The sequence below is a fragment of the Oncorhynchus nerka genome, linkage group LG6 (assembly GCF_034236695.1).
Source record: "Oncorhynchus nerka isolate Pitt River linkage group LG6, Oner_Uvic_2.0, whole genome shotgun sequence".
In the NCBI taxonomy this organism is placed as follows: Eukaryota; Metazoa; Chordata; class Actinopteri; order Salmoniformes; family Salmonidae; genus Oncorhynchus; species Oncorhynchus nerka.
This window is the reverse complement of record NC_088401.1, coordinates 64,978,055-65,004,134: the sequence shown is the minus strand read 5'-3', so window position 1 is coordinate 65,004,134 and position 26,080 is coordinate 64,978,055. Positions and strand designations below refer to the sequence as shown.

The 26,080-nt window shown below is 43.0% G+C and overlaps 3 protein-coding genes across 6 annotated transcripts; 2 read left to right on the top strand and 1 right to left on the bottom strand.

The window, feature by feature from the left end:
* The first annotated feature begins 5 nt into the window (after positions 1 to 5).
* ndufa1 (NADH:ubiquinone oxidoreductase subunit A1) lies at positions 6 to 672 on the top strand. The gene is made up of 3 exons (XM_029662388.2): positions 6 to 231; positions 378 to 467; positions 576 to 672. Exons 1-3 carry the CDS (start codon positions 130 to 132, stop codon positions 594 to 596), a joined length of 213 nt encoding a protein of 70 aa, XP_029518248.1. The 5' UTR covers positions 6 to 129; the 3' UTR covers positions 597 to 672.
* A 5,751-nt stretch (positions 673 to 6,423) lies between these two features.
* Positions 6,424 to 11,534, bottom strand: LOC115130852 (NKAP-like protein). Of its 4 annotated transcripts, none has more exons than XR_003863859.2 (6): positions 11,138 to 11,508; positions 9,634 to 9,806; positions 9,258 to 9,322; positions 8,932 to 9,041; positions 7,806 to 8,725; positions 6,424 to 7,696 (listed from the first exon to the last, which is right to left on the bottom strand). XR_003863859.2 is itself a non-coding variant. In XM_029662375.2 (6 exons), exons 1-6 carry the CDS (start codon positions 11,305 to 11,307, stop codon positions 7,432 to 7,434), a joined length of 921 nt encoding a protein of 306 aa, XP_029518235.2. In that variant the 5' UTR covers positions 11,308 to 11,495; the 3' UTR covers positions 6,424 to 7,431. The 4 variants fall into 4 exon arrangements, 2 of the variants coding, with proteins under 2 accessions (XP_029518235.2, XP_029518236.2); XM_029662375.2 differs by lacking the exon at positions 9,634 to 9,806 and having other exon boundaries at positions 7,806 to 7,927; positions 8,537 to 8,725; positions 11,138 to 11,495; XM_029662376.2 differs by lacking the exons at positions 8,932 to 9,041; positions 9,634 to 9,806 and having other exon boundaries at positions 7,806 to 7,927; positions 8,537 to 8,725; positions 11,138 to 11,495.
* Positions 11,535 to 11,633: 99 nt separating this feature from the next.
* zbtb33 (zinc finger and BTB domain containing 33) lies at positions 11,634 to 15,119 on the top strand. The gene is made up of 2 exons (XM_029662374.2): positions 11,634 to 11,918; positions 12,645 to 15,119. Exon 2 carries the CDS (start codon positions 12,647 to 12,649, stop codon positions 14,555 to 14,557), a length of 1,911 nt encoding a protein of 636 aa, XP_029518234.2. The 5' UTR covers positions 11,634 to 11,918; positions 12,645 to 12,646; the 3' UTR covers positions 14,558 to 15,119.
* Positions 15,120 to 26,080: the final 10,961 nt, after the last annotated feature.

The following is a 26,080-nucleotide window of genomic DNA, read 5'->3' as shown; positions in this document are numbered from 1 at the left end:
TGACCGTGAACTATTCAGGTTGGTCGACATTTTGTTAGCCTTTCATAGCAAGTTAGCAAAATAAACTGTCGTATTTGGCGTGTCTGACAAATAAACGCATTTGTCACTTGCGTCACCCACATTGCAGTTATGTGGTATGAAATTCTTCCCGGTCTCGGAGTCATGACTGTTTGTCTCATCCTTCCTGGGGTTTTCACTGCACAGATCCACAAACTCACCAACGGGGGGAAGGTGAGAGACATTTGCTTACCGATGTGTTGAATGACAGCAATAGCCAGCTAGCTAAATGTGAAGTTTTGAACTGGTTGAAGTAATACCATTAGCTAGTTCTATATACTAAATTAGCTATGCTAACACTTCTTCTCTTTGACTTTTAGGAAAAGAGAATCGCCCGGGTTCCATATCAGTGGTATCTGATGGAGAGAGACAGACGTGTGTCAGGAGTGGATTTGTATTACAAATCGAAGGTAAACAGGCAATGAATTCACGTTTTTGCAATAACGAAGTACTGTAACGTTATATTACGAGTGTCTGTCCGGCATTGCTTAGGCCTACCTACATTTTTCTCTTTACAGGGACTTGAGAATATCCACTGATCCCAGATCTCACCTATGGAATGGATTTCTGTCAAGAATTCGTTGTACATTAAAAGTTATGTATTGTCTGAATTAACCAGTTTCTTTGTGTAGTTACTGCTGATTATGTTGAAAACCGTATGAAATAACACGTCAGGTTTACAGAGTTTTGAATGTATTCAATAGACAATTTGTAACTACTTTCTATGGCTCCTAAGGAATTGCTCCTATTCACTGATATCAGGGGAGAACAGCTAATAATAATGGCTGGAGCGAATGGCATCAAACACATGCAAACCATGTATTTGATACCATTCCACTCCAGCCATTACCACAAGCCTCAACTAAGGTGCCACCAACCTCCTGTGACTGATATTCATAACATGTTATGTCTGTCTGATGTATGCAGATGTATGGTTCTAGATGACCCTAGTTGCTTGACTGGGCACGTACCAGGTCGTCTTTACTGCAGTCATGCTGCACATATAACATGTGGTTCCTGAGATGTTAAAACACTTCATTTACATTTACATTTAAGTCATTTAGCAGACGCTCTTATCCAGAGCGACTTACAAATTGGTGCGTTCACCTTAAGACATCCAGTGGAACAGCCACTTTACAATAGTGCATCTAAATCTTTTAAGGGGGGATGAGAAGGATTACTTTATCCTATCCTAGGTATTCCTGAAAGAGGTGGGGTTTCAGGTGTCTCCGGAAGGTGGTGATTGACTCCGCTGTCCTGGCGTCGTGAGGGAGTTTGTTCCACCATTGGGGGGCCAGAGCAGCGAACAGTTTTGACTGGGCTGCGCAGGAACTGTACTTCCTCAGTGGTAGGGAGGCGAGCAGGCCAGAGGTGGATGAACGCAGTGCCCTTGTTTGGGTGTAGGGCCTGATCAGAGCCTGGAGGTACTGAGGTGCCGTTCCCCTCACAGCTCCGTAGGCAAGCACCATGGTCTTGTAGCAGATGCGAGCTTCAACTGGAAGCCAGTGGAGAGAGCGGAGGAGCGGGGTGACGTGAGAGAACTTGGGAAGGTTGAACACCAGACGGGCTGCGGCGTTCTGGATGAGTTGTAGGGGTTTAATGGCACAGGCAGGGAGCCCAGCCAACAGCGAGTTGCAGTAATCCAGACGGGAGATGACAAGTGCCTGGATTAGGACCTGCGCTGCTTCCTGTGTGAGGCAGGGTCGTACTCTGCGGATGTTGTAGAGCATGAACCTACAAGAACGGGCCACCGCCTTGATGTTAGTTGAGAACGACAGGGTGTTGTCCAGGATCACGCCAAGGCTCTGGGAGGAGGACACAATGGAGTTGTCAACCGTGATGGCGAGATCATGGAATGGGCAGTCCTTCCCCGGGAGGAAGAGCAGCTCCGTCTTGCCGAGGTTCAGCTTGAGGTGGTGATCCGTCATCCACACTGATATGTCTGCCAGACATGCAGAGATGCGATTCGCCACCTGGTCATCAGAAGGGGGAAAGGAGAAGATTAATTGTGTGTCGTCTGCATAGCAATGATAGGAGAGACCATGTGAGGTTATGACAGAGCCAAGTGACTTGGTGTATAGCGAGAATAGGAGAGGGCCTAGAACAGAGCCCTGGGGGACGCCAGTGGTGAGAGCGCGTGGTGAGGAGACAGATTCTCGCCACGCCACCTGGTAGGAGCGACCTGTCAGGTAGGACGCAATCCAAGCGTGGGCCGCGCCGGAGATGCCCAACTCGGAGAGGGTGGAGAGGAGGATCTGATGGTTCACAGTATCGAAGGCAGCCGATAGGTCTAGAAGGATGAGAGCAGAGGAGAGAGAGTTAGCTTTAGCAGTGCGGAGGGCCTCCGTGATACAGAGAAGAGCAGTCTCAGTTGAATGACTAGTCTTGAAACCTGACTGATTTGGATCAAGAAGGTCATTCTGAGAGAGATAGCGGGAGAGCTGGCCAAGGACGGCACGTTCAAGGGTTTTGGAGAGAAAAGAAAGAAGGGATACTGGTCTGTAGTTGTTGACATCGGAGGGATCGAGTGTAGGTTTTTTCAGAAGGGGTGCAACTCTCGCTCTCTTGAAGACAGAAGGGACGTAGCCAGCGGTCAGGGATGAGTTGATGAGCGAGGTGAGGTAAGGGAGAAGGTCTCCGGAAATGGTCTGGAGAAGAGAGGAGGGAATAGGGTCAAGCGGGCAGGTTGTTGGGCGGCCGGCCGTCACAAGACGCGAGATTTCATCTGGAGAGAGAGGGGAGAAAGAGGTCAGAGCACAGGGTAGGGCAGTGTGAGCAGAACCAGCGGTGTCGTTTGACTTAGCAAACGAGGATCGGATGTCGTCGACCTTCTTTTCAAAATGGTTGACGAAGTCATCTGCAGAGAGGGAGGAGGGGGAGGGGAGGAGGAGGATTCAGGAGGGAGGAGAAGGTGGCAAAGAGCTTCCTAGGGTTAGAGGCAGATGCTTGGAATTTAGAGTGGTAGAAAGTGGCTTTAGCAGCAGAGACAGAAGAGGAAAATGTAGAGAGGAGGGAGTGAAAGGATGCCAGGTCCGCAGGGAGGCGAGTTTTCCTCCATTTCCGCTCGGCTGCCCGGAGCCCTGTTCTGTGAGCTCGCAATGAGTCGTCGAGCCACGGAGCGGGAGGGGAGGACCGAGCCGGCCTGGAGGATAGGGGACATAGAGAATCAAGGGATGCAGAAAGGGAGGAGAGGAGGGTTGAGGAGGCAGAATCAGGAGATAGGTTGGAGAAGGTTTGAGCAGAGGGAAGAGATGATAGGATGGAAGAGGAGAGAGTAGCGGGGGAGAGAGAGCGAAGGTTGGGACGGCGCGATACCATCCGAGTAGGGGCAGTGTGGGAAGTGTTGGATGAGAGCGAGAGGGAAAAGGATACAAGGTAGTGGTCGGAGACTTGGAGGGGAGTTGCAATGAGGTTAGTGGAAGAACAGCATCTAGTAAAGATGAGGTCGAGCGTATTGCCTGCCTTGTGAGTAGGGGGGAAGGTGAGAGGGAGAGGTCAAAAGAGGAGAGGAGTGGAAAGAAGGAGGCAGAGAGGAATGAGTCAAAGGTAGACGTGGGGAGGTTAAAGTCGCCCAGAACTGTGAGAGGTGAGCCGTCCTCAGGAAAGGAGCTTATCAAGGCATCAAGCTCATTGATGAACTCTCCGAGGGAACCTGGAGGGCGATAAATGATAAGGATGTTAAGCTTGAAAGGGCTGGTAACTGTGACAGCATGGAATTCAAAGGAGGCGATAGACAGATGGGTAAGGGGAGAAAGAGAGAATGACCACTTGGGAGAGATGAGGATCCCGGTGCCACCACCCCGCTGACCAGAAGCTCTCGGGGTGTGCGAGAACACGTGGGCGGACGAAGAGAGAGCAGTAGGAGTAGCAGTGTTATCTGTGGTGATCCATGTTTCCGTCAGTGCCAAGAAGTCGAGGGACTGGAGGGAGGGAAATAGGCTGAGATGAACTCTGCCTTGTTGGCCGCAGATCGGCAGTTCCAGAGGCTACCGGAGACCTGGAACTCCACGTGGGTCGTGCGCGCTGGGACCACCAGATTAGAGTGGCCGCGGCCACGCGGTGTGGAGCGTTTGTATGGTCTGTGCAGAGAGGAGAGAACAGGGATAGACAGACACATAGTTGACAGGCTACAGAAGAGGCTACGCTAATGCAAAGGAGATCATTCAAATGATACAGTACTGCTGAAGTAGGCTAGCTGGCAGTGGCTGCGTTGTTGTTGTTCTATCTCTCTATAGTGCTGTTTCTTGTATTATGGTCTCTTGTTTCTTTAGAGGTTTCACTTTGTTGTCCTTTTTCTTTTTCTTTTGTCCTTATTTTGTCTTCCTTTCTTCACTTGAAACGAATCACATTTAGTAATCTCATAGCATAATGATATCTGAAAATAGTGTAACATGACTGCATCAACGATGGCCTGGAACACAGCCTATCATTGCATTCAAGGATTGGCTATCTACTCTGATTTCAGAGCGCTTTTGAGTGTGCTAGAGCACATAATAACTGATGAATTTACGAACGCTCAACATCTGAATATGGCCGGCATCAGTAAACGTCGGCATTAAATTGTTGCCAGCAGCACCGTTACAGTCACCAGTGCTCTGGATAACATAAAAACAACTTAACCAGCTCTGCTAGGGGTAGTCAACTGGTCAGTGAGATTTTCTCTAATTTGACTGGAAGTAGCTATCTAGCTAGACAGCTTGGATGCTTTTTATTTTTTTTATTTCACCTTTATTTAACCAGGTAGGCAAGTTGAACAAGTTCTCATTTACAATTGCGACCTGGCCAAGATAAAGCAAAGCAGTTTGACACACAACGACACAGAGTTACACATGGAGTAAAACAAACATACAGTATAAACAAGTCTATATACGATGTGAGCAAATGAGGTGAGATAAGGGAGGTAAAGGCAAAAAAAGGCCATGGTGGCAAAGTAAATACAATATAGCAAGTAAAACACTGGAATGGTAGATTTGCAATGAAAGAATGTGCAAAGTAGAAATAAAAATAATGGGGTGCAAAGGAGCAAAATAAATAAATAAATACAATAAATTAAATACAGTAGGGAAAGAGGTAGTTGTTTGGGCTAAATTATAGGTGGGCTATGTACAGGTGCAGTAATCTGTGAGCTGCTCTGACAGTTGGTGCTAAAAGCTAGTGAGGGAGATAAGTGTTTCCAGTTTCAGAGATTTTTGTAGTTCATTCCAGTCATTGGCAGCAGAGAACTGGAAGGAGAGGCGGCCAAAGAAAGAATTGGTTTTGGGGGTGACTAGATATACCTGCTGGAGCGTGTGCTACAGGTGGGAGATGCTATGGTGACCAGCGAGCTGAGATAAGGGGGGACTTTACCTAGCAGGGTCTTGTAGATGACATGGAGCCAGTGGGTTTGGCGACGAGTATGAAGCGAGGGCCAGCCAACGAGAGTGTACAGGTCGCAATGGTGGGTAGTATATGGGGCTTTGGTGACAAAACGGATTGCACTGTGATAGACTGCATCCAATTTGTTGAGTAGGGTATTGGAGGCTATTTTGTAAATGACATCGCCAAAGTCGAGGTTTGGTAGGATGGTCAGTTTTACAAGGGTATGTCTGGCAGCATGAGTGACTGCTGTTGTGAGGTCAGAACGCTCGGCTCAACCCTACTCCTCCACCAGAGCGTCCAGTGCACACTGAACGCTCCGAGTGAAACGCTCTGAATAACGGACAATCTGACAAAACTCTGAATTTACGAGCGCACTCTTGAGTTGCAATCTTGCACTCCAGATTCAATTTACAAACTCACCCTAAGTAACCTGCTCCACAGACTCACTGATCTACAAATCTACCATACACTCAGCATTGTGCCATCTCTGTACATAAGAGACTGGTGGTATTGAATTTCAAGGACATCATAAGGCTGCACAAGCACATCGTGCCAAAGAATTACAATTCTTCCAGTCTAGACAGACTATTGGTATTGACTGTATTGACCTCCAACGTCATTTTAGAGAATTTGGCAATTCGTCCAACCGGCCTTACCATGTGTAACCACGCCAGCCCATGCCTTCCACATCCGGCTTCTTCACCTGCAGGATCGTCAGACCAGCCAGCCGGACAGCTGATGAAACTGAGGAGTATTTGTGTCTGTAATAAAGCCCTTTTGTGGGAAAAACTAATTCTGATTGGGTGGGCCTGGCTCCCAAGTGGGTGGGTCTATGCCCACCCATATTAGTTTATTTCAATATCCATATATGAACTGTAACTTAGTAAAACTGTTGAAATTGTTGCATTTTGCATTTATATTTTTGTTCAGTATTTAATACACTTCCCAGAGAAAGATCCAACCTAATTTTAAACATCAACTAAATTGACCTATTGCATAAAGCCCCACTATTTTTAAATGATTTATTAATTCTGAATATGTGATATTACATACACGTTTCCTACGTTAAACGTTACATAGGTAGAAGGTTCTGGGATGGATTGGATTTGATTTACAATGAGTGTACAAAACATTAGGAACACCTTACTCATATTGAGTTGCGCCCCCATTTGCCCCCAGAACAGCCTCAATTCGTTGGGGCATGGACTCTACAAGGTGTCGAAAGCGTACCACAGGGATGCTGGCCCATGTTGACTCCAATGCTTCCCACAGTTGTGTCAAGTTGGCTGGATGTCCTTTGGGTGGCGGCCATATTCAACGGGTGTTGATACACTGTTGAGTGTGAAAAACCCATCAGCATTGCAGTTCTTGACACGAAAACCAGTGCGCTTGGCACCTACTACCATTCCCCGTTCAAAGGCACAGCAATCTTTTGTCTTGCCCATGCACCCTCTGAATAGCACACATACACATTCCATAACTCAATTGTCTCAAGGCTTAAAAATCCTTCTTTAACCGGTCTCTTCCTCTACACTGATTGAAGTGGATTTAACAAGTGACATCAATAAGAGATCATAGCCTTCACCTGGTCATTCTATGTCATGAAAAGAGCAGGTGTTCCTAATGTTTTGTACACTAAGTGGCTTTTGTGGAGTGATGGGTAACGATGCTTCGTGGGTGACTGTTGTTGATGTGTGCAGAGGGTCCCTGGTTCGCGCTCGGGTATGGGCGAGGGGACGGTCTAAAGTTATACTGTTACAGATGCACAATATTGTAATAGCCCAATACAAAATGGCTCTCCGGATGGGTCTCCAAATCTATACACCATACATCTGCATGGTCCAGTCTTGTGCTCGTCTTTGAATACGTTTGCTTTGTGACAAACAAGCACTTTCCAATATTCAATTGACTACTTTCTAAATAAACAAAATAGTCCACTGTGTCAGAGAGGTTTTAAAATATAAGTAATATAAGCCTAATTCCCAATACAAAGAGGAAAGAAATAACATTCTCAAATCACGAAACGATGAGAAAAAAAACACAACGAAAGATAATGCCGGGAGAAAAAATTATCCGAAGCTGAAAGTCCCTGAAAGGGGAGGAACAAAAAGGCTCATTTGTCCTATTTGCCTTTAGTTTTCCTGTACACCATTTCTCTGAAGCTCGAGAGGATTTTGCTCTCCCTCTTTCCTCCTGGTTGAATGATGCCAAGGCTCTCTTTTCATCCACACTGTCGATCTGGTTTTCCTTTCTCAGACGCACAGCCTCCATACGACGATGTCTGGAGGGTTACAAAATTGCAATGAGCGTTACAAAGCAGTCGACCAAATGTGTAAAATATGATGAAATATTGGAAATGTCCAAATGAAAACAGAAGAGTAGTAATGTACCTGCTACCGCTCATCACGAAGCCAGACATCTCAAAGGTTGTGATTTCGTCACTAGTCAACCCGATTTCACCTCTTCTTGGGATACGCTTGCTTGCTTTCACATATTCTGCCATAGCGGCACCCTCACCCGGCAGCAGGGCATGACCAAAATTAGGGGGAAAGAGAAAAATGATGTAAATCAATAAATCAGTCATTCATTGATAATTTTTAAAAAAAGAATAGAGCTGCATTTTAAAAGCTGAATATATTGTGTGGCAATGTCATTACAAACTGTGGAAGCAAGTTGTATGTACCTAGTAGCACACTAAAATTAAGGCGCTTGTGTCATAGTCACTAAGAAATAAACGGGGCTACCTGAATGTGTCCAATAAGAAATGCTGGTTTTCGTTTTCAATCACAAACCATTCTATTAAAGTGCAAAACATTTTGCTACAGTGTGCACTAACAAATATGACCCTGGCTTTGTTTTCTACTTAATGCTACATAATTACAATGTGATTAACTACTGTCAAAAGTTGTAGACAGTGTGGAGTATCCCTTATAATGTTAACAATAGTAAGCTATTAACATCTCTAAAGTTATAATAAAACGCGGTAATAAAGTTATTATAATTTCATAACAACATCTGAGAGGAATTTCAAAATGTTTCCATAACTTTGCTATTGCATAACCCCAGCCACAGCACAAGGTAGATTATTAAATGTAAGAAAGATTACTCTATGCATACTTACTCGAGAGGCTTGTCGTCCTGGGAAAGGTGGGTGAGTGGGGCCTCTGGGCCCACCATGTGTTTGGCAATGCAGGTCCTCTCCACCCACAGATCCCCGTTGGTGTCCTCCTCCTCTGACCCGTCGCTGCTGGAGTCGCTCGCTGACTGCTTGCGGTTCTTCATAGTCTTCTTCTTCTTGAACTTCTTTGACCTGTGAAGAGAAGACAAAACACGGTTAAGGAAAATGCTGTAGTGTATAGGTATGTCATGTATTTATGTTATGGATGGTTGACTAGAGGTAGAATGTAAATTCATTTACTTTTTGCTCTTCTTTTTCACTTCCTCATATGAAATAAAACAACATTAGAGGGTGAAATAAACTTAGCCAGACAAGCAGCCTTTATAATTGAATTGAACCTTTTTCAAGGGGAAACATTTCTCAACACCAGAGTCCGACTCTTCCTCGCTGTCATCGGAGTGTTTCTTGTTCTTCCTTTTGGATTTCTTCCTTTTCTTCTTCTTATCATCTATGAATTAGACTGCACTTGTCTTGATCTCTCCCCAATTCAAGGGTGTAATCAGAACATACATTTGACTTACTACATAATATAGAATGCCCAGTTTCCACTTTGTTCTTGACTAGTCGATGCATGTCATTCAGTCAGATATAGGCTAACTCAGGGCAGACTTTCATAGAATAATTATTATAAAGACTACTACAGTAGCTAATTCAGCACACTCACCCGATGAGCTTGAATCTGAGCCTCTGTTTTCCACATACTCTTCAACTGGTGAATGGTCATCAGAGCTTATTGGAAAAGGTCACAAAATTATCTAAATTTAGATCATTTGATAGTTGGTGTGTATAGCCCAACTCTTCATAATCTTGTACTTGATTAATTCAATAAGATGCATAAGAATAAGTTACTCTGGCGTCATTACTCTTGGTGAATAGCCCCAGACCTCAGGTCATCCAAGTTCACCAATTCTCTCCCTCTATTGTAACCGTTAAATTAAAAAATGAAATACTACAGCATTCTGCAGCGATATGCCATCCCATCTGGTTTGCGCTTAGTGGGACTATCATTTGTTTTTCAACAGGACAATGACCCAACACACCTTCAGGTTGTATTATGGCTATTTGACAGAGAAGGAGAGTGATGGAGTGCTGCAACAGATGACCTGGCCTCCACAATCACCCGACCTCAACCCAATTGAGATGGTTTGGGATGAGTTGGACCGCAGAGTGAAGGAAAAGCAAGTGCTTAGCATATGTGGGAACTCCTTCAAGGCTGTTGGAAAAGCATTCCAGGTGAAGCAGGTTGAGAGAATTCCAAGAGTGTGCAAAGCTATCATCAAGGCAAAGGGTGGATATTTGAAGAATCTCAAATATAAAATATGTTTTGATTTGTTTAACACTTCTTTGGTTACTACATGATTCCATATGTGTTATTTCATAGTTTTGATGTCTTCACTACTTTTCTACAATGTAGAAAATAGTTTTAAAAAATTAAGATAAACCCTTGAATGAGTAGGTTTGTCCAAATGTTTGACTCATACTGTATATCCATTGATTCTTGAAGAATATAACTTATAAATGCCTCATGAGCTTAGTTCAACTGTGACACTCCATGAGAACCCAAAATATAAGCTTGTTTTTCTCCAATGTTTGTAAACATTATAAATGTAAACAACCACTGTATATCCTCATAACATGGTTAAAACAATCATGTTAAAACAATAATGTTGATATCATGGATGGCCAGTCCTTGCATCCATAGCTCTGTCTATTAATCTGAGTGGTTACATTTCTCCAGGCCCCCATCCCTCAGCTTTTTACCAAAAAAGTGGATTGTCAAGATATAAAAGTGTCACCAATAAAACATTTAAACAATAGGCCTACAGCAAATGCTGCATATGGCATTCATTTTTCACATGTAAATAGCGCTATTCAGTAGTGCTCAAAGCATGAAATTCCATGAACACAACATTTATTTTGAGAAGAAGCCTACATAACCAACCCATAAAGTAAAATTTAACACCCATATTTGGCCAGCTATGTAAACTTTAACATTGATTTATCCTGAAACAGATTTTGTTCAATTGGTAACATACATTTGTGTCTTTGTCTAATGCCTCTTAAGGGGAAAGTAATCTAAAAGTAACGGCATGTAATCAGGAGATGCTGATTGGCTGACAGCCGTGGTATATCAGGCCGTATACCACAGGTATGACAAAACATTTATTTTTACTGATCTAATTACATTGGCAACCAGTTTAGAATAGCAATAAGGCACCTCAAGGGTTTGTGGTTAAGGCCAAAATCCAGGAACTCTGCGCTGCACATAAGAACAGCCCGAGCCATGGTATATTGGCCATATACCACACCCCATTAGGCCTTATAGATTAATTAACTCCTCCACATTTACTGGATTGGTTGAACAGTGCAGAAGAGAACCGCCCCCGAAAGTTGAGTATGTAGGGGATCAAGTGACTTCAAACCCCTGAAACAATTGTGTCGTTAGATTGTGAGTCAGACAATGCTAACTAGCTGGCTGTGCGTAAAACACAGCTGTGAGACCAGGTGGTAATTAATTAACTTGCGCAAGCGAACTACATTTACCCCGAGATGAAGGCGTTTTGTCGCTGGCGTTGATCATCATTCCTGCCGCCACTTCGCTGATTTCTGTACCTCTCGCGGGTGCTTTCCGTACGAAACACTTTGTCATTTCTCTCTATCTCGAATATTCGAGGAGGTTTATGCTCTTCTTCATTTTGGGGGGCCTTGGGCATGGGACCAAAGACTGGACTGGAGTCGCGAGATCGACTTCCGCTGCCAGATTGGTTCCGTCGTCTTCTGGGGCTTCTCTGTTCTTGATCGGACAGAGGCGTAGCTAGCGTTTTTTATGCTAAACATCCTAAATTCGAGAGCTTGGTAAAGAATAAACAGGAATGACTACCTAATCTGCTGTTTCGGTCATTCTGCGTTGTTTATATACGAGCTTCAGAAACAGTACATGATGGGGTGCGAGTGTAAACAGGTCCCCCTTGAAACAATGCAGCACGATGCTCTATGTTCCGCATAGTACATTAGACTGGAACTGACTTTTAGCAGTCGCTTAAGCAATGTCGCTGGCTTAAAAAATAATAATTGAGGTCTGTATTAATTATCTCAAATAATGCCATTGAGCATATCTAGTTGCAAACGTTTGAAATGCAGCAAATGTGTAGCTCTCGCTACATGGAACTATTTTGACACAGAGTTGTTGCGACTCCTGTTGGCCATGCATGAACTAGCAGTAGGTCACACCGACCGTAACAAGGAGATTGACGTTTTGTTGTCTACAACCATCTACCGATACTTCGTTTGGAAAGAACATCAATCATACGGCTTGGCGTTGCAGGTAAATACCAAGTGTTAGCTACTTGTAGAAACCAACATCGTATATTGGCCCCATACAATAATTTTGTAATGATGGAAGATCAACTCTCACCAAAAGGCCGCGAACCAGGAAGGGAACATCCGTACCTATGTTAATAGCTAGCTAAACTAGATCATCTTCATATAATCAATCAATATGAAGCCGTATTTCCCTAATGTAAAATAATACATTGTACAAGGCTACCTTAAATCACTACCATAATAGCTTTTTATTTGAAAAATACATTAGATGTGATTGGCATGCAAGACTATTGTGTAGACCGGCCTTCTATTTGTGAATGGTGTTAGGCTAACTAGCTAACGTTAGCTAGATGGCAAGTTACAAACAATGATAGTGGTTTTCGCTCTCTCCTCCCCCAACAATATTTGTACAGACCTGGACTTTTATTGATCAATTATGGCTTTAGCTCGTTAGCTAGCTAGCAATGTAGCTAGTTTGCCAACTATTTTATTCACCCCAACAGCCAGCATAATGGGTAGCTTCCTGACTCCCTCTGCCTTTAAAACAATGAGCTACTATGAATGCATGATGAGGTCATCCAACAAGAAGTGAAAGGTGATTTGCAATTTACAGCTAATAGGGCAGTAAAGGAACTGTAAGACCTGGGATGGAGGACATTTTTGTATATTGATATAATATACTGTCAAGTGAATGCATTTATTCGTTGCTCTTGTCTTCACCCCACAGGGATGTCGGGCCTAAAGCTGATCTCTGCAACTGACACCCGATATTCAGGAACGGTGCTGAAGTCGATGAATAGACAACGAAATAACGGATTGTTCTGCGACGTCACCATAATTATACAGGACCGTAAATTTCGAGCGCACAAAAACATATTGTCGGCGTCGAGTACTTATTTCCACCAACTTTTCTCAGTGGCTGGACAGGTGATTGAGTTGAATTTCATAAAGGCGGAAATCTTTGAGGAAATCCTGAATTACATTTACAGTTCCAAGATTGTCCGCGTTCGCTCTGACATGCTCAAGGAGCTTATCAATGCTGGGCAGATGTTGGGGGTGAAGTTCATTGCGAATCTAGGCGTACCGCTCTCACAAGTCAAGGGCCTACCTGGCCTGTCCAAAGACACGGAAAACAATGAGGTGAGCTCTGTGGACAAAAACAGTACAGAGCCAACGATGCCCATTATCACAGAGTCCTTTTCACTGTCTGCAGAGGAGTTCAACCAGACTGACCGAAGTACGGATCAGGACTCAGACGATGACATTATGTTTGTGTCCAAAACGGACGCCATCAAAAAATGCAAGCCCTCTGAAATCATTGATTTGGATGCACCCGAAACAGAGGAAGCCTCTGTGACAAAGCAACCGGGAGAGGCCAGACCCCCTGCTTTGACAAAGGACCAAGAGAGAACGGTCAAAGCAGCCCCACACCTTAACAGCTCCTCTCAGACCCTACGAGAGCACAGTCCTCTGAACATCCCTATGGTGTCCCCTGACACCAGTTCCAATATTCCATCTTCACCTGCTGTAGCCTCGTCTTGCAGCACATCCACAATGCCGGCTAGAATTGGCACTTTCATCCCCAAACTCCACAGCACCTCCCTGCCCTCAGAAACCCCAGAGATAATAGGGATCCATAAGAAGCAGGTCACACTAGCTAAAAAGGGCAACTTAAAAATCAAGCTCTCGGATGTGACGTCACCAGGCGGATTCATCAATGAGGCAGGCATTAGCATTCCCCAAGCGGCTGCAGCTGCAAAGAAGACAATCACACTAGATAAGGCCTCAGAGCTCGGCTCACTTTCTCCAGGCTGCAAGGTGTATGCCAATATCGGGGAGAACACATATGACATTGTCCCCATGAAGGACGATCCCGGGGAGGGAGATTCTAAAAACAGTAGAGGGGCAAAGAGGTCTCTGATGGCCACACCTCTTCAACCTTTCAACACCTCTCAACTGCCACAGGGTGCTTCGAGCAAGAAGAAGGCCAAAAGCGAGCAGGAAGATCACTACGAGCTCATCATGGACGGGAAGACCTTTTTTGTGTGCGTGGTCTGTAAGCGTCCCTACGTGTGCCTGACGAGCCTCCGGCGCCACTTCAACACCCACTCTTGGGAGAAGAAGTACCCATGCCACTACTGTGACAAGGTGTTCGCCCTGGCTGAGTACCGGACGAAACACGAGATCCACCACACGGGTGAGCGGAGGTACCAGTGCCTGCTGTGCAACGAGATGTTAATCAACTACCAGCTACTGTCAACTCACTGCAAACAGGCCCACAACCAAGACCCGTCTGGGAGGAAACAGAAGGACGTCACCGACAACAACTTGTACCGCCTGCTTCCTTGCAAAACGGTGCAGTTCAAGACCTACTCATATGAGACGGACGGTTCAGATCCAGGAGGGGTCCCTATTATCCAAGAGGATGGGAGTGTCCAGCACATTAACCCTGGAAGGGGGCAGCCCAACCCACTACCGTTACAGTCCACCCACGGCAAGATGTTAAACTGGGATGACATATTTGTGACGCCTGAGGCACAGCCTCGACCAGCTGCGCACGCCCACCGAACAGGGAGCCACCCCATCCAACCTCCCCCAGGCTCGTCAGAGTTTGAGTTTGTCATACCAGAGACCTACTGAGCAGGGTGGCTCACCGATCTGTGCCTTGTCAGTGGGGTCCCCTTCTCGAATTCTGTTTCCTGGGTCCATGTCAAATATCATCCATGTTGTCTTTTTCAAATGTTCAACAGTTGTTTTGTAGGAAGTTCCTATGTGCACTAGCTAACCCATCTGGGGTGTAGTATGACTTTTTTGTTCTTATCATGCTCGTCATTGAACTGTCTATTGTCTCATTGTATTTCTACTGACGCTTTTTAATGGTAAATATTTCCAAGAACTTTGGAGTGCTCATGCTGTTCAACAGAAGGACCCTCAATCTAGTCATATAAATGTATTTATTGTTGGTACATATTTTTATTTTATGATTTTTTTTTTATAGAGGCAAAATATGTTATGCCTTTGAGAAGATAATGTACAGTTTATTTTCAAACCACAGAGATTGGATCAGGATGTGGGATATTGATGGAATTAATTGATACTGAAACAATGCTCTTTCTGCACACAGGGATTCAGATACCAGCTCATTGATGGGATACATTGCTTCAAATACCATATGTGTTGATTAAAATCTGGATTGTTCAAATTTCTATTGGATTATTTTTGTGCCACAAATGAAGAGGCAATGAGCTCAAATGACTGGTTTTGCTGTGTTTGTATTTAATGGTTGATTATAACACTTCTGCCCAATGTTGAAGGGAAACCCAATTGCAATAATTATTTAGTAGTTGAATTGGTTGCACAAACCTATAATTTAAGATTTAATTATGTCCATTAAATATTGAAGTCCTTGCAAATGGTTTGACCATGACTTACCTTACATGGTCTACTCTTTTGTTGGGACCTTTATTTCCTTTCATATGCTGGCCATATATTTTGCAGTCTTTCTAAAAGTCATGTTCTGTCAAGGACGAAGCTGCCTGCTACTCTGTATGTATAAAGTTAGCCTATGTAGTGTATCATAGTACTCATGTAACTCATTGGAATCATGTTTCTTTTTCTTCCCAGTCTTGTCAGTATGTAGTTGAATAGAGTTGGACTGTAGAGCTAACTTGACATTTTATACTGCTTCAGTATGTCCTTCAATAAGGGCACTTCCAGCTTTTATGGTTTAAAGCAAAAATTACAAAATTAACAGTGGTGTCTTCTACATAATTGTGCTAAACACCTTTTTAATTTTAAAATGTTCTTTGTTTAAATAATGTATTTATTAGGTCTTAGTGCTGAACAACTGTTAATAAAGTAAATAAAACCAAAGTGTGTCTCATTTCACAGAAGGGAAGAAATCTTTAGCTTGAGATGGCTGTCCTTTTTGTATGAAGAAGGATAATTCTGGTTGTTGTCCTGACTCCCATAGTAATGGAGGAGGATAAATCTGGTAGTTGTCCTGACTCCCATAGTAATGGAGGAGGATAAATCTGGTAGTTGTCCTGACTCCCATAGTAATGAAGGAGGATACATCTGGTAGTTGTCCTGACTCCCATAGTAATGGAGGAGGATAAATCTGGTAGTTGTCCTGACTACCAAAGTAATGGAGGAAAATTATTCTGGTAGTTGTCCTGACTCCCTTAGTAATGCAGGACAATGAATCTGGTAGTTTTCCTGACTCCCGTAGTAACGAAGGAGGATAAATCTGGTAGTTGTCCTGACTCCCGTAGTAATGGAGGAGGATAATTCTGGTTGTTGTCCTGACTCCCATAGTAATGAAGGAGGATACATCTGGTAGTTGTCCTAACTCCCATAGTAATGGAGGAGGATAAATCTGGTAGTTGTCCTGACTACCAAAGTAATGGAGGAAAATTAATCTGGTAGTTGTCCTGACTACCAAAGTAATTGAGGAAAATTAATCTGGTAGTTGTCCTGACTCCCTTAGTAATGCAGGACAATGAATCTGGTAGTTTTCCTGACTCCCGTAGTAACGAAGGAGGATAAATCTGGTAGTTGTCCTAACTCCCATAGTAATAGGGGAGGATGAATCTGATGGGTTTCCTGACTCCCGTAGTAACGAAGGAGGATAATTCTGGGAGTTGTCCTGACTCCCATAGCAATAGAGGGAAATGAATCTGGTAGTTGTCTTAACTCCCATAATAATGGAGGAGAATGAATCTGGTAGTTTTCCTGACTCATAGTAATGAAGGATGATGAATCTGGTAGTTTTCCTGACTCCAGTAGTAATGAAAGAGGATACATCTGGTAGTTGTCCTAACTCCCATAGTAATGAAGCAGGACACATCTGGTAGTTGTCCTAACTCCCAAAGTAACGGAGGAGGATAAATCTGGTAGTTGTCCTGACTCCCAAAGTAATGGAGGAGGATAAATCTGGTAGTTGTCCTAACTCCCATAGTAATGAAGCAGGACACATCTGGTAGTTGTCCTAACTCCCAAAGTAACGGAGGAGGATAAATCTGATAGTTGTCCTGACTCCCAAAGTAACGGAGGAGGATAAATCTGGTAGTTGTCCTAACTCCCAAAGTAACGGAGGAGGATACATCTGGTAGTTGTCCTAACTCCCAAAGTAACGGAGGAGGATAAATCTGGTAGTTGTCCTAACTCCCAAAGTAACGGAGGAGGATAAATCTGGTAGTTGTCCTGACTCCCAAAGTAACGGAGGAGGATAAATCTGGTAGTTGTCCTAACTCCCAAAGTAACGGAGGAGGATACATCTGGTAGTTGTCCCAACTCCCATAGTAATGGAGGAGGATAAATCTGGTAGTTGTCCTAACTCCCAAAGTAACGGAGGAGGATAAATCTGGTAGTTGTCCTGACTCCCATAGTAATGGAGGAGGATAAATCTGGTAGTTGTCCTGACTCCCAAAGTAATGGAGGAGGATAAATCTGGTAGTTGTCCCAACTCCCATAGTAATGGAGGAGGATAAATCTGGTAGTTGTCCTAACTCCCATAGTAGTGGAGGAGGTTAAATCTGGTAGTTGTCCTTACTCCCATAGTAGTGGAGGAGGTTAAATCTGGTAGTTGTCCTGACTCCCAAAGTAATGGAGGAGGATAAATCTGGTAGTTGTCCCAACTCCCATAGTAATGGAGGAGGATAAATCTGGTAGTTGTCCCAACTCCCATAGTAATGGAGGAGGATAAATCTGGTAGTTGTCCCAACTCCCATAGTAATGGAGGAGGATAAATCTGGTAGTTGTCCTAACTCCCATAGTAGTGGAGGAGGTTAAATCTGGTAGTTGTCCTTACTCCCATAGTAATGGAGGAGAATTAATCTGGTAGTTGTCCCAACTACCATAGTAATGAAGGAGGATACATCTGGTAGTTGTCCTGACTCCCATAGTAATGAAAGAGGATAAATCTGATAGTTGTCCTGACTCCCATAGTAATGGAGGAGGATAAATCTGGTAGTTGTCCTGACTCCCATAGTAATGAAAGAGGATAAATCTGATAGTTGACCTGACTCCCATAGTAATGGAGGAGGATAAATCTGGTAGTTGTCCTAAATCCCTCAGTAACGAAGGAGGATAAATCATCTGGTAGTTGTCTTAACTCCCATAGTAATGGAGGAGGATGAATCTGGTAGTTGTCCCAACTCCCATAGTAATGGAGGACGATGAATCTGGTAGTTGTCATGACTCCCGTAGAAATGAAGGAGGATAAATCTGGTAGTTGTCCTGACTCCCAAAGTAACGGAGGAGGATAAATCTGGTAGTTGTCCTGACTCCCATAGTAATGGAGGAGGATAAATCTGGTAGTTGTCCTAACTCCCATAGTAACGGAGGAGGATAAATCTGGTAGTTGTCCTGACTCCCAAAGTAATGGAGGAGGATAAATCTGGTAGTTGTCCCAACTCCCATAGTAATGGAGGAGGATAAATCTGGTAGTTGTCCCAACTCCCATAGTAATGGAGGAGGATAAATCTGGTAGTTGTCCTAACTCCCATAGTAGTGGAGGAGGTTAAATCTGGTAGTTGTCCTTACTCCCATAGTAATGGAGGAGAATTAATCTGGTAGTTGTCCCAACTACCATAGTAATGAAGGAGGATACATCTGGTAGTTGTCCTGACTCCCATAGTAATGAAAGAGGATAAATCTGATAGTTGTCCTGACTCCCATAGTAATGGAGGAGGATAAATCTGGTAGTTGTCCTAAATCCCTCAGTAACGAAGGAGGATAAATCATCTGGTAGTTGTCTTAACTCCCATAGTAATGGAGGAGGATGAATCTGGTAGTTGTCCCAACTCCCATAGTAATGGAGGACGATGAATCTGGTAGTTGTCATGACTCCCGTAGAAATGAAGGAGGATACATCTGGTAGTTGTCCTGAATCCCATAGTAATGGAGGATACGTCTGGTAGTTGTCCTGATTCCCATGGTGATGATGGAGGATAAATCTGGTAGTTGTCCTAACTCCCACAGAAACGAAGGAGGATAAATCTTCTGGTAGCTCTCTTAACTCCCATAGTAATGGAGGAGAATGAATCTGGTAGTTGTCCTGACTCCCATAGAAATGAAGGAGGATAATTCTGGAAATTGTCCTGACTCTCATAGTTATGAAGGAGGATACATCTAGTAGTTGTCCTATCTCCCATAGTAATGAAGGAGGATGAATCTGGTGTTTTTCCTAACTCCCATAGTAATGAAGAAGGATAAATCTGGTAGTTGTCCTGACTCCCATAGTAATGAAGGAGGTTAAATCTGGTAGTTGTCCTGACTCCCATAGTAATGAAGGACAATGAATCTGGGAGTTTTCCTGACTCCCGTAGTAACGAAGTAGGATACATCTGGTAGTTGTCCTAACTCCCATAGTAATGGAGCAAAATGAATCTGGTAGTTGTCCTGATTCCCATAGTAATGAAGGAAGATTCATCTTGTAGTTGTCCTTATTCCCATATTAATGAAGGAGGATTCATCTGGTACTTGTCCTGAATCACATGGTAATGGAGGAGGATGAATCTGGTAGTTGTCCTAACTCCCTTTGTAATGAAGGAAGATGAATCTGGTAGTTTTCCTGACTCACTAATTAATGAAAGAGGATATATCGGGCAGTTGTCCTGACGCCCGAAGTAACGAAGGAGAACGAATCTGGTAGTTTTCCTGATTCCCATAATAATAGAGGAAAATTAATCTGGTTGTTGTCCTGATTCCCATAGTAATGGAGGAGGATGAATCTGGTAGTTTTCCTGACTTCCGTAGTAATAAAGAGGAATAGTCTGGTAGTTGTCCTAACTCCCATAGTATTGAAAGAGGATACATCTGGTAGTTGTCTAAACTCCAATAGGAATGGAGGAGGGTGAATCTAGTAGTTTTCCTGACTCCCATATTAACGAAGAGGATAAATCTGGTAGTTGTCCTGAATCCCATGGTGATGACGGAGGATAAATCTGGTAGTTGTCCTGAATCCCATGGTGATGATGGAGGATAAATCTGGTAGTTGTCCTGATTCCCATAGTAATGAAGGAGAATGCTTCTGGAAGTTGTACTGACTCCCATAGTAATGGAGGAGAATGAATCTTGAAGTTGTCCTTATTCCCATAGTAATGAAGGAGGATTCATCTGGTACTTGTCCTGAATCACATGGTAATGGAGGAGGATGAATCTGGTAGTTTTTCTGACTCACTAATTAATGAAGGAGGATATATCGGGCAGTTGTCCTGACTCCCGAAGTAACGAAGGAGAACGAATCTGGTAGTTGTCCTGATTCCCATAGTAATGAAGGAGGATGCTTCTGGTAGTGGTCCTGACTCCCATAGAAATGAAGGAGATTAATTCTGGAAGTTGTCCTGACTCTCGTAGTTATGAAGGATGGACAAATCTAGAAGTTGTCCTATCTCCCATAGTAATGAAGGAGGATACATCTTGTATTTGTCCTTGCTCCCATAGTAATGGAGGAGGATGAATCTGTTCGTTTTCCTCACTCCCATAGTAACAAAGGACAATTTTTTTTATAGTTGTCCTAACTTCCATACTAATGGAGGAGAATGAATCTTGTAGTTGTCCTATCTTCCATACTAATGGAGGAGAATGAATCTTGTAGTTGTCCTTATTCCCATAGTAATGAAGGAGGATACATCTGGTACTTGTCCTGAATCACATGGTAATGGAGGAGGATGCATCTGGTAGTTGTCCTAACTCCCTTAGTAATGAAGGAGTATACATCTGGTAGTTGTCTTCACTCCCAAAGTAATGGAGGAAAATTAGTCTGGTAGTTGTCCTGATTCCCATAGTAATAAAGGAGGATAAATCTGGTAGTTCTCCTGACTCTCTTAGTAAAGAAGGAGGACATTTCTGGTCGGTGTCCTAACTCCCATAGGAACGGAGGAAAAGGAATCTGGTAGTTGTCCTGACTCCCATAGTAACAAGCTGTCATATCTGTTCTGCCCGCTAGGACGTAATTTGTAATCAAGTTGTGATTAATTATGTGTATGTGTAATTCTGTGTGATTAGTTAGGTATTTAGTAAATAAATAATTACATTTTGTATTGCTGATTCAACTTGTTAGCCAGGGTTCGTGAAGATAACCAAGAATTTACAACTTTCAGATGAGACTGAATTAAGGTGACGATTAATATTGACTGCTATTGATGTAAAATATTACTAGGTCTTTAAGAGTTTATTCGGAAGATAACAGTTCTATAAATGTTATTTTGTGGTGCCCGACTCTCTAGTTAATTATAATTACATGATTAGCTCAATCAGGTAATAATAAATTATTCAATTATTTTATAGGATAGCATGTCATATCACTTAATCCGGCATAGCCAAAGACATGACAGTGGTCCTAACTCCCATAGTAATGAAGGAGAATGAATCTGGTAGTGGTCCTAACTCCCAAAGAAACTAATGAAGATAGATCTGGTAGTTGTCCTAACTCCCATAGTACTGAAGGAGGATACATCTGGTAGTTGTCCTGACTACCGTAGTAATGAAGGAGGATTAATCTGGTAGTTGTTCTAACACCCATAGTAATGGAAGAGGATACATCTGGTAGTTCTCCTAACTCCCATAGTAATGAAGGAAGGTAAATATTGTTGTATGGTTGTTGCCCTAACTCCCATATTAATGAAGGCTCCTCCATTGGCATTCCCTCAACCCCAGTTGATTCTTTTATTTAAAGAAACGAAAATCAAATGCTCCTTGTGAGTTGTGTATTCAACACCGTATGATGTTTGTTGACTTTATTTACCCGATACTGATAGTATACACTGACTGTACAATACATCAGGAACGTCTGCTCTCTCCATGACAGACTGACCAGGTGAATCCAGGTGAAATCTATGACCCCTTATTGATGTCACTTGTTAAATCCACTAAATCAGTGTAGAAGAAGAGTAGGAGACAGGTTAAAAAAGGATTTTTAAGCCTTGAGGCAATTGAGACATGGATTGTGTAAGTGTGCCATTCAAAGGGTGAATTGTCAATACAAAATATTTAAATGCCTTTGAACATGGTATAGTAGTCGGTGCCAGGCTCCCCTGTTCATGTCAAGAACTGCAATGCTGCTGGGGATTTCATGCTCAATAGTTTCCCATGTGTATCAAGAATGGTCTACCATCCAAAGGAAATCCAGGCAACTTGACACTACTGTGGGAAACATTGGAGTCAACATGGGCCAGCATCCCTGTGGAACGCTTTCGACACCTTGTATAGACCATGCCCCGACAAATTGAGGCTGTTCTGGGGGCAAAAGGGGGTGCAACTCTATATTAGGAAGGTGTTCCTAATGTTTTCTATAATCAGTGTACGTTGTCTATGGAAAGTAACACCGTACATGCATTTTTTCACAAAAATGATTTTTAATGGCGAGAAAATCAATCCACTCCAGTCAGCAGAAGTACATCTTCAGCTGTTGAGAAAGTGTTGTTCAAAACAATTATGCAAAAACAAAGCTGATTACTTTAATCGATGATCTCAAGACGCTGCTCTTTACTTTGAGGTCTATGCATATTGTGATTAAGATACAACACACAACACTGTTTTTTGCTATATTCAAGTGTAAAAACCTGTTATATCACACCTAGAAAGAAACAGAATAGGTTCGTGTTTAGCCAGTCCCTTTGCAATTTATAAAATACATTACATAACGTTTGGAGTGATAATTTATGTTTCAGATTCCCCCTAATCCACCCCTTACAACAAACAGACTTAGAGTATGTTCTCATTATTTGCTCTGCTATAACCCTGTTCACAATCTATAACAACAATAATGTGAGGTATAGTATTAAGGTGAACTATCTATAACTAACTGAGCTAGATTAATAGGGTGAACTGTGACCTATCTATAACAACAATATGGTGAGCTAGATTACATTTACATTTAAGTCAGATTAATAGGGTGAACTGTGACCTATCTATAACAACAATACTGTGAGCTAGATTAATAGGGTGAACTGTGACCTATCTATAACAACAATACTGTGAGCTAGATTAATAGGGTGAACTGTGACCTATCTATAACAACAATACCGTGAGCTAGATTAATAGGGTGAACTGTGACCTATCTATAACAACAATACTGTGAGCTAGATTAATAGGGTGAACTGTGACCTATCTATAACAACAATATGGTGAGCTAGATTAATAGGGTGAACTGTGACCTATCTATAACAACAATACTGTGAGCTAGATTAATAGGGTGAACTGTGACCTATCTATAACAACAATACTGTGAGCTAGATTAATAGGGTGAACTGTGACCTATCTATAACAACAATACTGTGAGCTAGATTAATAGGGTGAACTGTGACCTATCGATAACAACAATACTGTGAGCTAGATGAATAGGGTGAACTGTGATCTTCAGTATCGATTCTTCAATACCTTCATTTTCAATTGCACTACTAGAGAAAATTGTGTACCTTTACATAAATCCAAGCACCGTTACAGCTGATATTTCTTGTACTGGGGTGATAATGATGTTGTAGAGTACATTACAGGAGAGCACATTGTCCAAGGAGGAGAGCACATTGTCCAAGGAGGAGAGCACATTGTCCATGGAGAGCACATTGTCCATGGAGGAGAGCACATTGTCCAAGGAGGAGAGCACATTGTCCAAGGAAGACACCACATAGTCCAAGGAGGAGACCACATTGTCCAAGGAGGAGAGCACATTGTCCAAGGAGGAGAGCACATTGTTTGAGGAGTGCTTCTCATATGGCCAGGATAACTAGTGCTTCTCTTGAGTTGACAGATATGGATAAGGCACATCTGTAGACAGTCCTGGCATTTTAAGAAAGGTCAGCTTGTTTTTGATACACTACAGCCAATCCCAATTCGCTCCTACCCCTTCCCCTTGGCTGTAACATTTTGAAATTGACAATTATTTTAATGACTATTTCATTGGCAGAGTTGACAAACTCATGCCCAAAACAAACTGAGCCATCATATTTATGGTTCAAAAATTGTTATCCATCAATAATGAGAAATCACCTGGCATTGACAAATTAGATGGAAAGCTACTGAGGATGGTAGCTGACTCTATAGCCACTCCTATCTGTCATATCTTTAGTCTGAGCCTGGAGAAAAGTGTTTGTCCTCAGGTCTGGAGGGAAGCCAAAGTCATCCCGCTACCCAAGAATGGTAAATCATTCTTTACTGGTTCTAACAGCTGACTAATAAGCTTTCTGACAGCTCTTAGCAAACTTCAGGAAAAACTGGTGTTTGACCAAATACAATGCTATTTCTCTGTAATCTAATTAACAACAGAGAAGGGCACTCAACATGTACTGCACTGACACAAATGACTGATGATTGGCTGAAAGAAAGTTATAATAAAAAGATGGTGGGAGCTGTATTGTTAGACTTCAGAACAACCTTTAATATTATTGACCATAGTCTGTTGTTGGATAAACGTATGTGTTATGGCTTTACATTCTTTACCATAGGATGTAAAGCCATAACACATATTTGGTGCAAATCATTCCCTAAGTTCTAGACCTCAGCTGAATCTGGTAATGAATGATGTGGCTGTTGAACAAGTTGAGGAAACTAAACTTCTCGGTGTCGCCCTAGATTATAAATTGTCATGGTCAAGACATATTGATTCAATTGTTGTAAAGATGGGGAGAGGTCTGTCTGTGATAAAAAGATGCGCCGAATTTTTAACATCACATCAATTCTTGTTTTTGTCAGATATATTAATGTGTTGAAAATTCTAAATAGTCTGCATAATCAACTTACATATAGCTGACAGAAATACTTACCCCACCAGACATGCCACCAGGGGTCTCTTCACAGTTCCCAGGTCCAGAACAAATGAAAGGAAACGTACAGTATTATATAGAGCCACAATTGCATGGAACTCCCTTCCCTCTCATATTGCTAAAGTGAACCGCAAACTTGATATCAAAAACAAATAAAGCAACACCTCTCCCCCATGTGACCTACTTGTTGTGTGTATGTACTGACATGTATGTGTAACACACACACACAACATTGATGTGATGTTAAATATCTTAACCGCCATCGATAAGAAACATTACTGTGCAGCCGTATTCATTGATCTGGCCAAGGCTTTCGACTCTGTCAACCACCGCATCCTCATCGGCAGACTCGACAGCCTTGGTTTCTCAAATGATTGCCTCGCCTGGTTCACCAACTACTTCTCTGATAGAGTTCAGTGTGTCAAATCGGAGGGTCTGCTGTCCGGACCTCTGGCAGTCTCTATGGGGGTGCCACAGGGTTCAATTCTTGGACCGACTCTCTTCTCTGTATACATCAATGAGGTCGCTCTTGCTGCTGGTGAGTCTCTGATCCACCTCTACGCAGACGACACCATTCTGTATACTTCCGGCCCTTCTTTGGACACTGTGTTAACAACCCTCCAGGCAAGCTTCAATGCCATACAACTCTCCTTCCGTGGCCTCCAATTGCTCTTAAATACAAGTAAAACTAAATGCATGCTCTTCAACCGATCGCTACCTGCACCTACCCGCCTGTCCAACATCACTACTCTGGACGGCTCTGACTTAGAATACGTGGACAACTACAAATACTTAGGTGTCTGGTTAGACTGTAAACTCTCCTTCCAGACCCATATCAAACATCTCCAATCCAAAGTTAAATCTAGAATTGGCTTCCTATTTCGCAACAAAGCATCCTTCACTCATGCTGCCAAACATACCCTTGTAAAATTGACCATCCTACCAATCCTCGACTTTGGCGATGTCATTTACAAAATAGCCTCCAATACCCTACTCAACAAATTGGATGCAGTCTATCACAGTGCAATCCGTTTTGTCACCAAATCCCCATATACTACCCACCATTGCGACCTGTACGCTCTCGTTGGCTGGCCCTCGCTTCATACTCGTCGCCAAACCCACTGGCTCCATGTCATCTACAAGACCCTGCTAGGTAAAGTCCCCCCTTATCTCAGCTCGCTGGTCACCATAGCATCTCCCACCTGTAGCACACGCTCCAGCAGGTATATCTCTCTAGTCACCCCCAAAACCAATTCTTTCTTTGGCCGCCTCTCCTTCCAGTTCTCTGCTGCCAATGACTGGAACGAACTACAAAAATCTCTTAAATTGGAAACACTTATCTCCCTCACTAGCTTTAAGCACCAACTGTCAGAGCATCTTACAGATTACTGCACCT

What these genes read in the sequence shown, in the direction of transcription:
- ndufa1 (XM_029662388.2), top strand. Translation starts at nt 130, where the DNA reads ATGTGGTATGAAATTCTTCCCGGTCTCGGAGTCATGACTGTTTGTCTC. An exon ending in AACTCACCAACGGGGGGAAG is followed by an intron (nt 232 to 377) that starts GTGAGAGACATT and finishes TTTGACTTTTAG; the next exon opens with GAAAAGAGAATCGCCCGGGT. An exon ending in ATTTGTATTACAAATCGAAG is followed by an intron (nt 468 to 575) that starts GTAAACAGGCAA and finishes TTCTCTTTACAG; the next exon opens with GGACTTGAGAATATCCACTG.
- LOC115130852 (XM_029662375.2), bottom strand. Translation starts at nt 11,307, where the DNA reads ATGCCCAAGGCCCCCCAAAATGAAGAAGAGCATAAACCTCCTCGAATA. An exon ending in CTCAGATTCAAGCTCATCGG is followed by an intron (nt 9,042 to 9,257) that starts GTGAGTGTGCTG and finishes TCTAATTCATAG; the next exon opens with ATGATAAGAAGAAGAAAAGG. An exon ending in CAGGACGACAAGCCTCTCGA is followed by an intron (nt 7,928 to 8,536) that starts GTAAGTATGCAT and finishes CTGCCGGGTGAG; the next exon opens with GGTGCCGCTATGGCAGAATA.
- zbtb33 (XM_029662374.2), top strand. Translation starts at nt 12,647, where the DNA reads ATGTCGGGCCTAAAGCTGATCTCTGCAACTGACACCCGATATTCAGGA.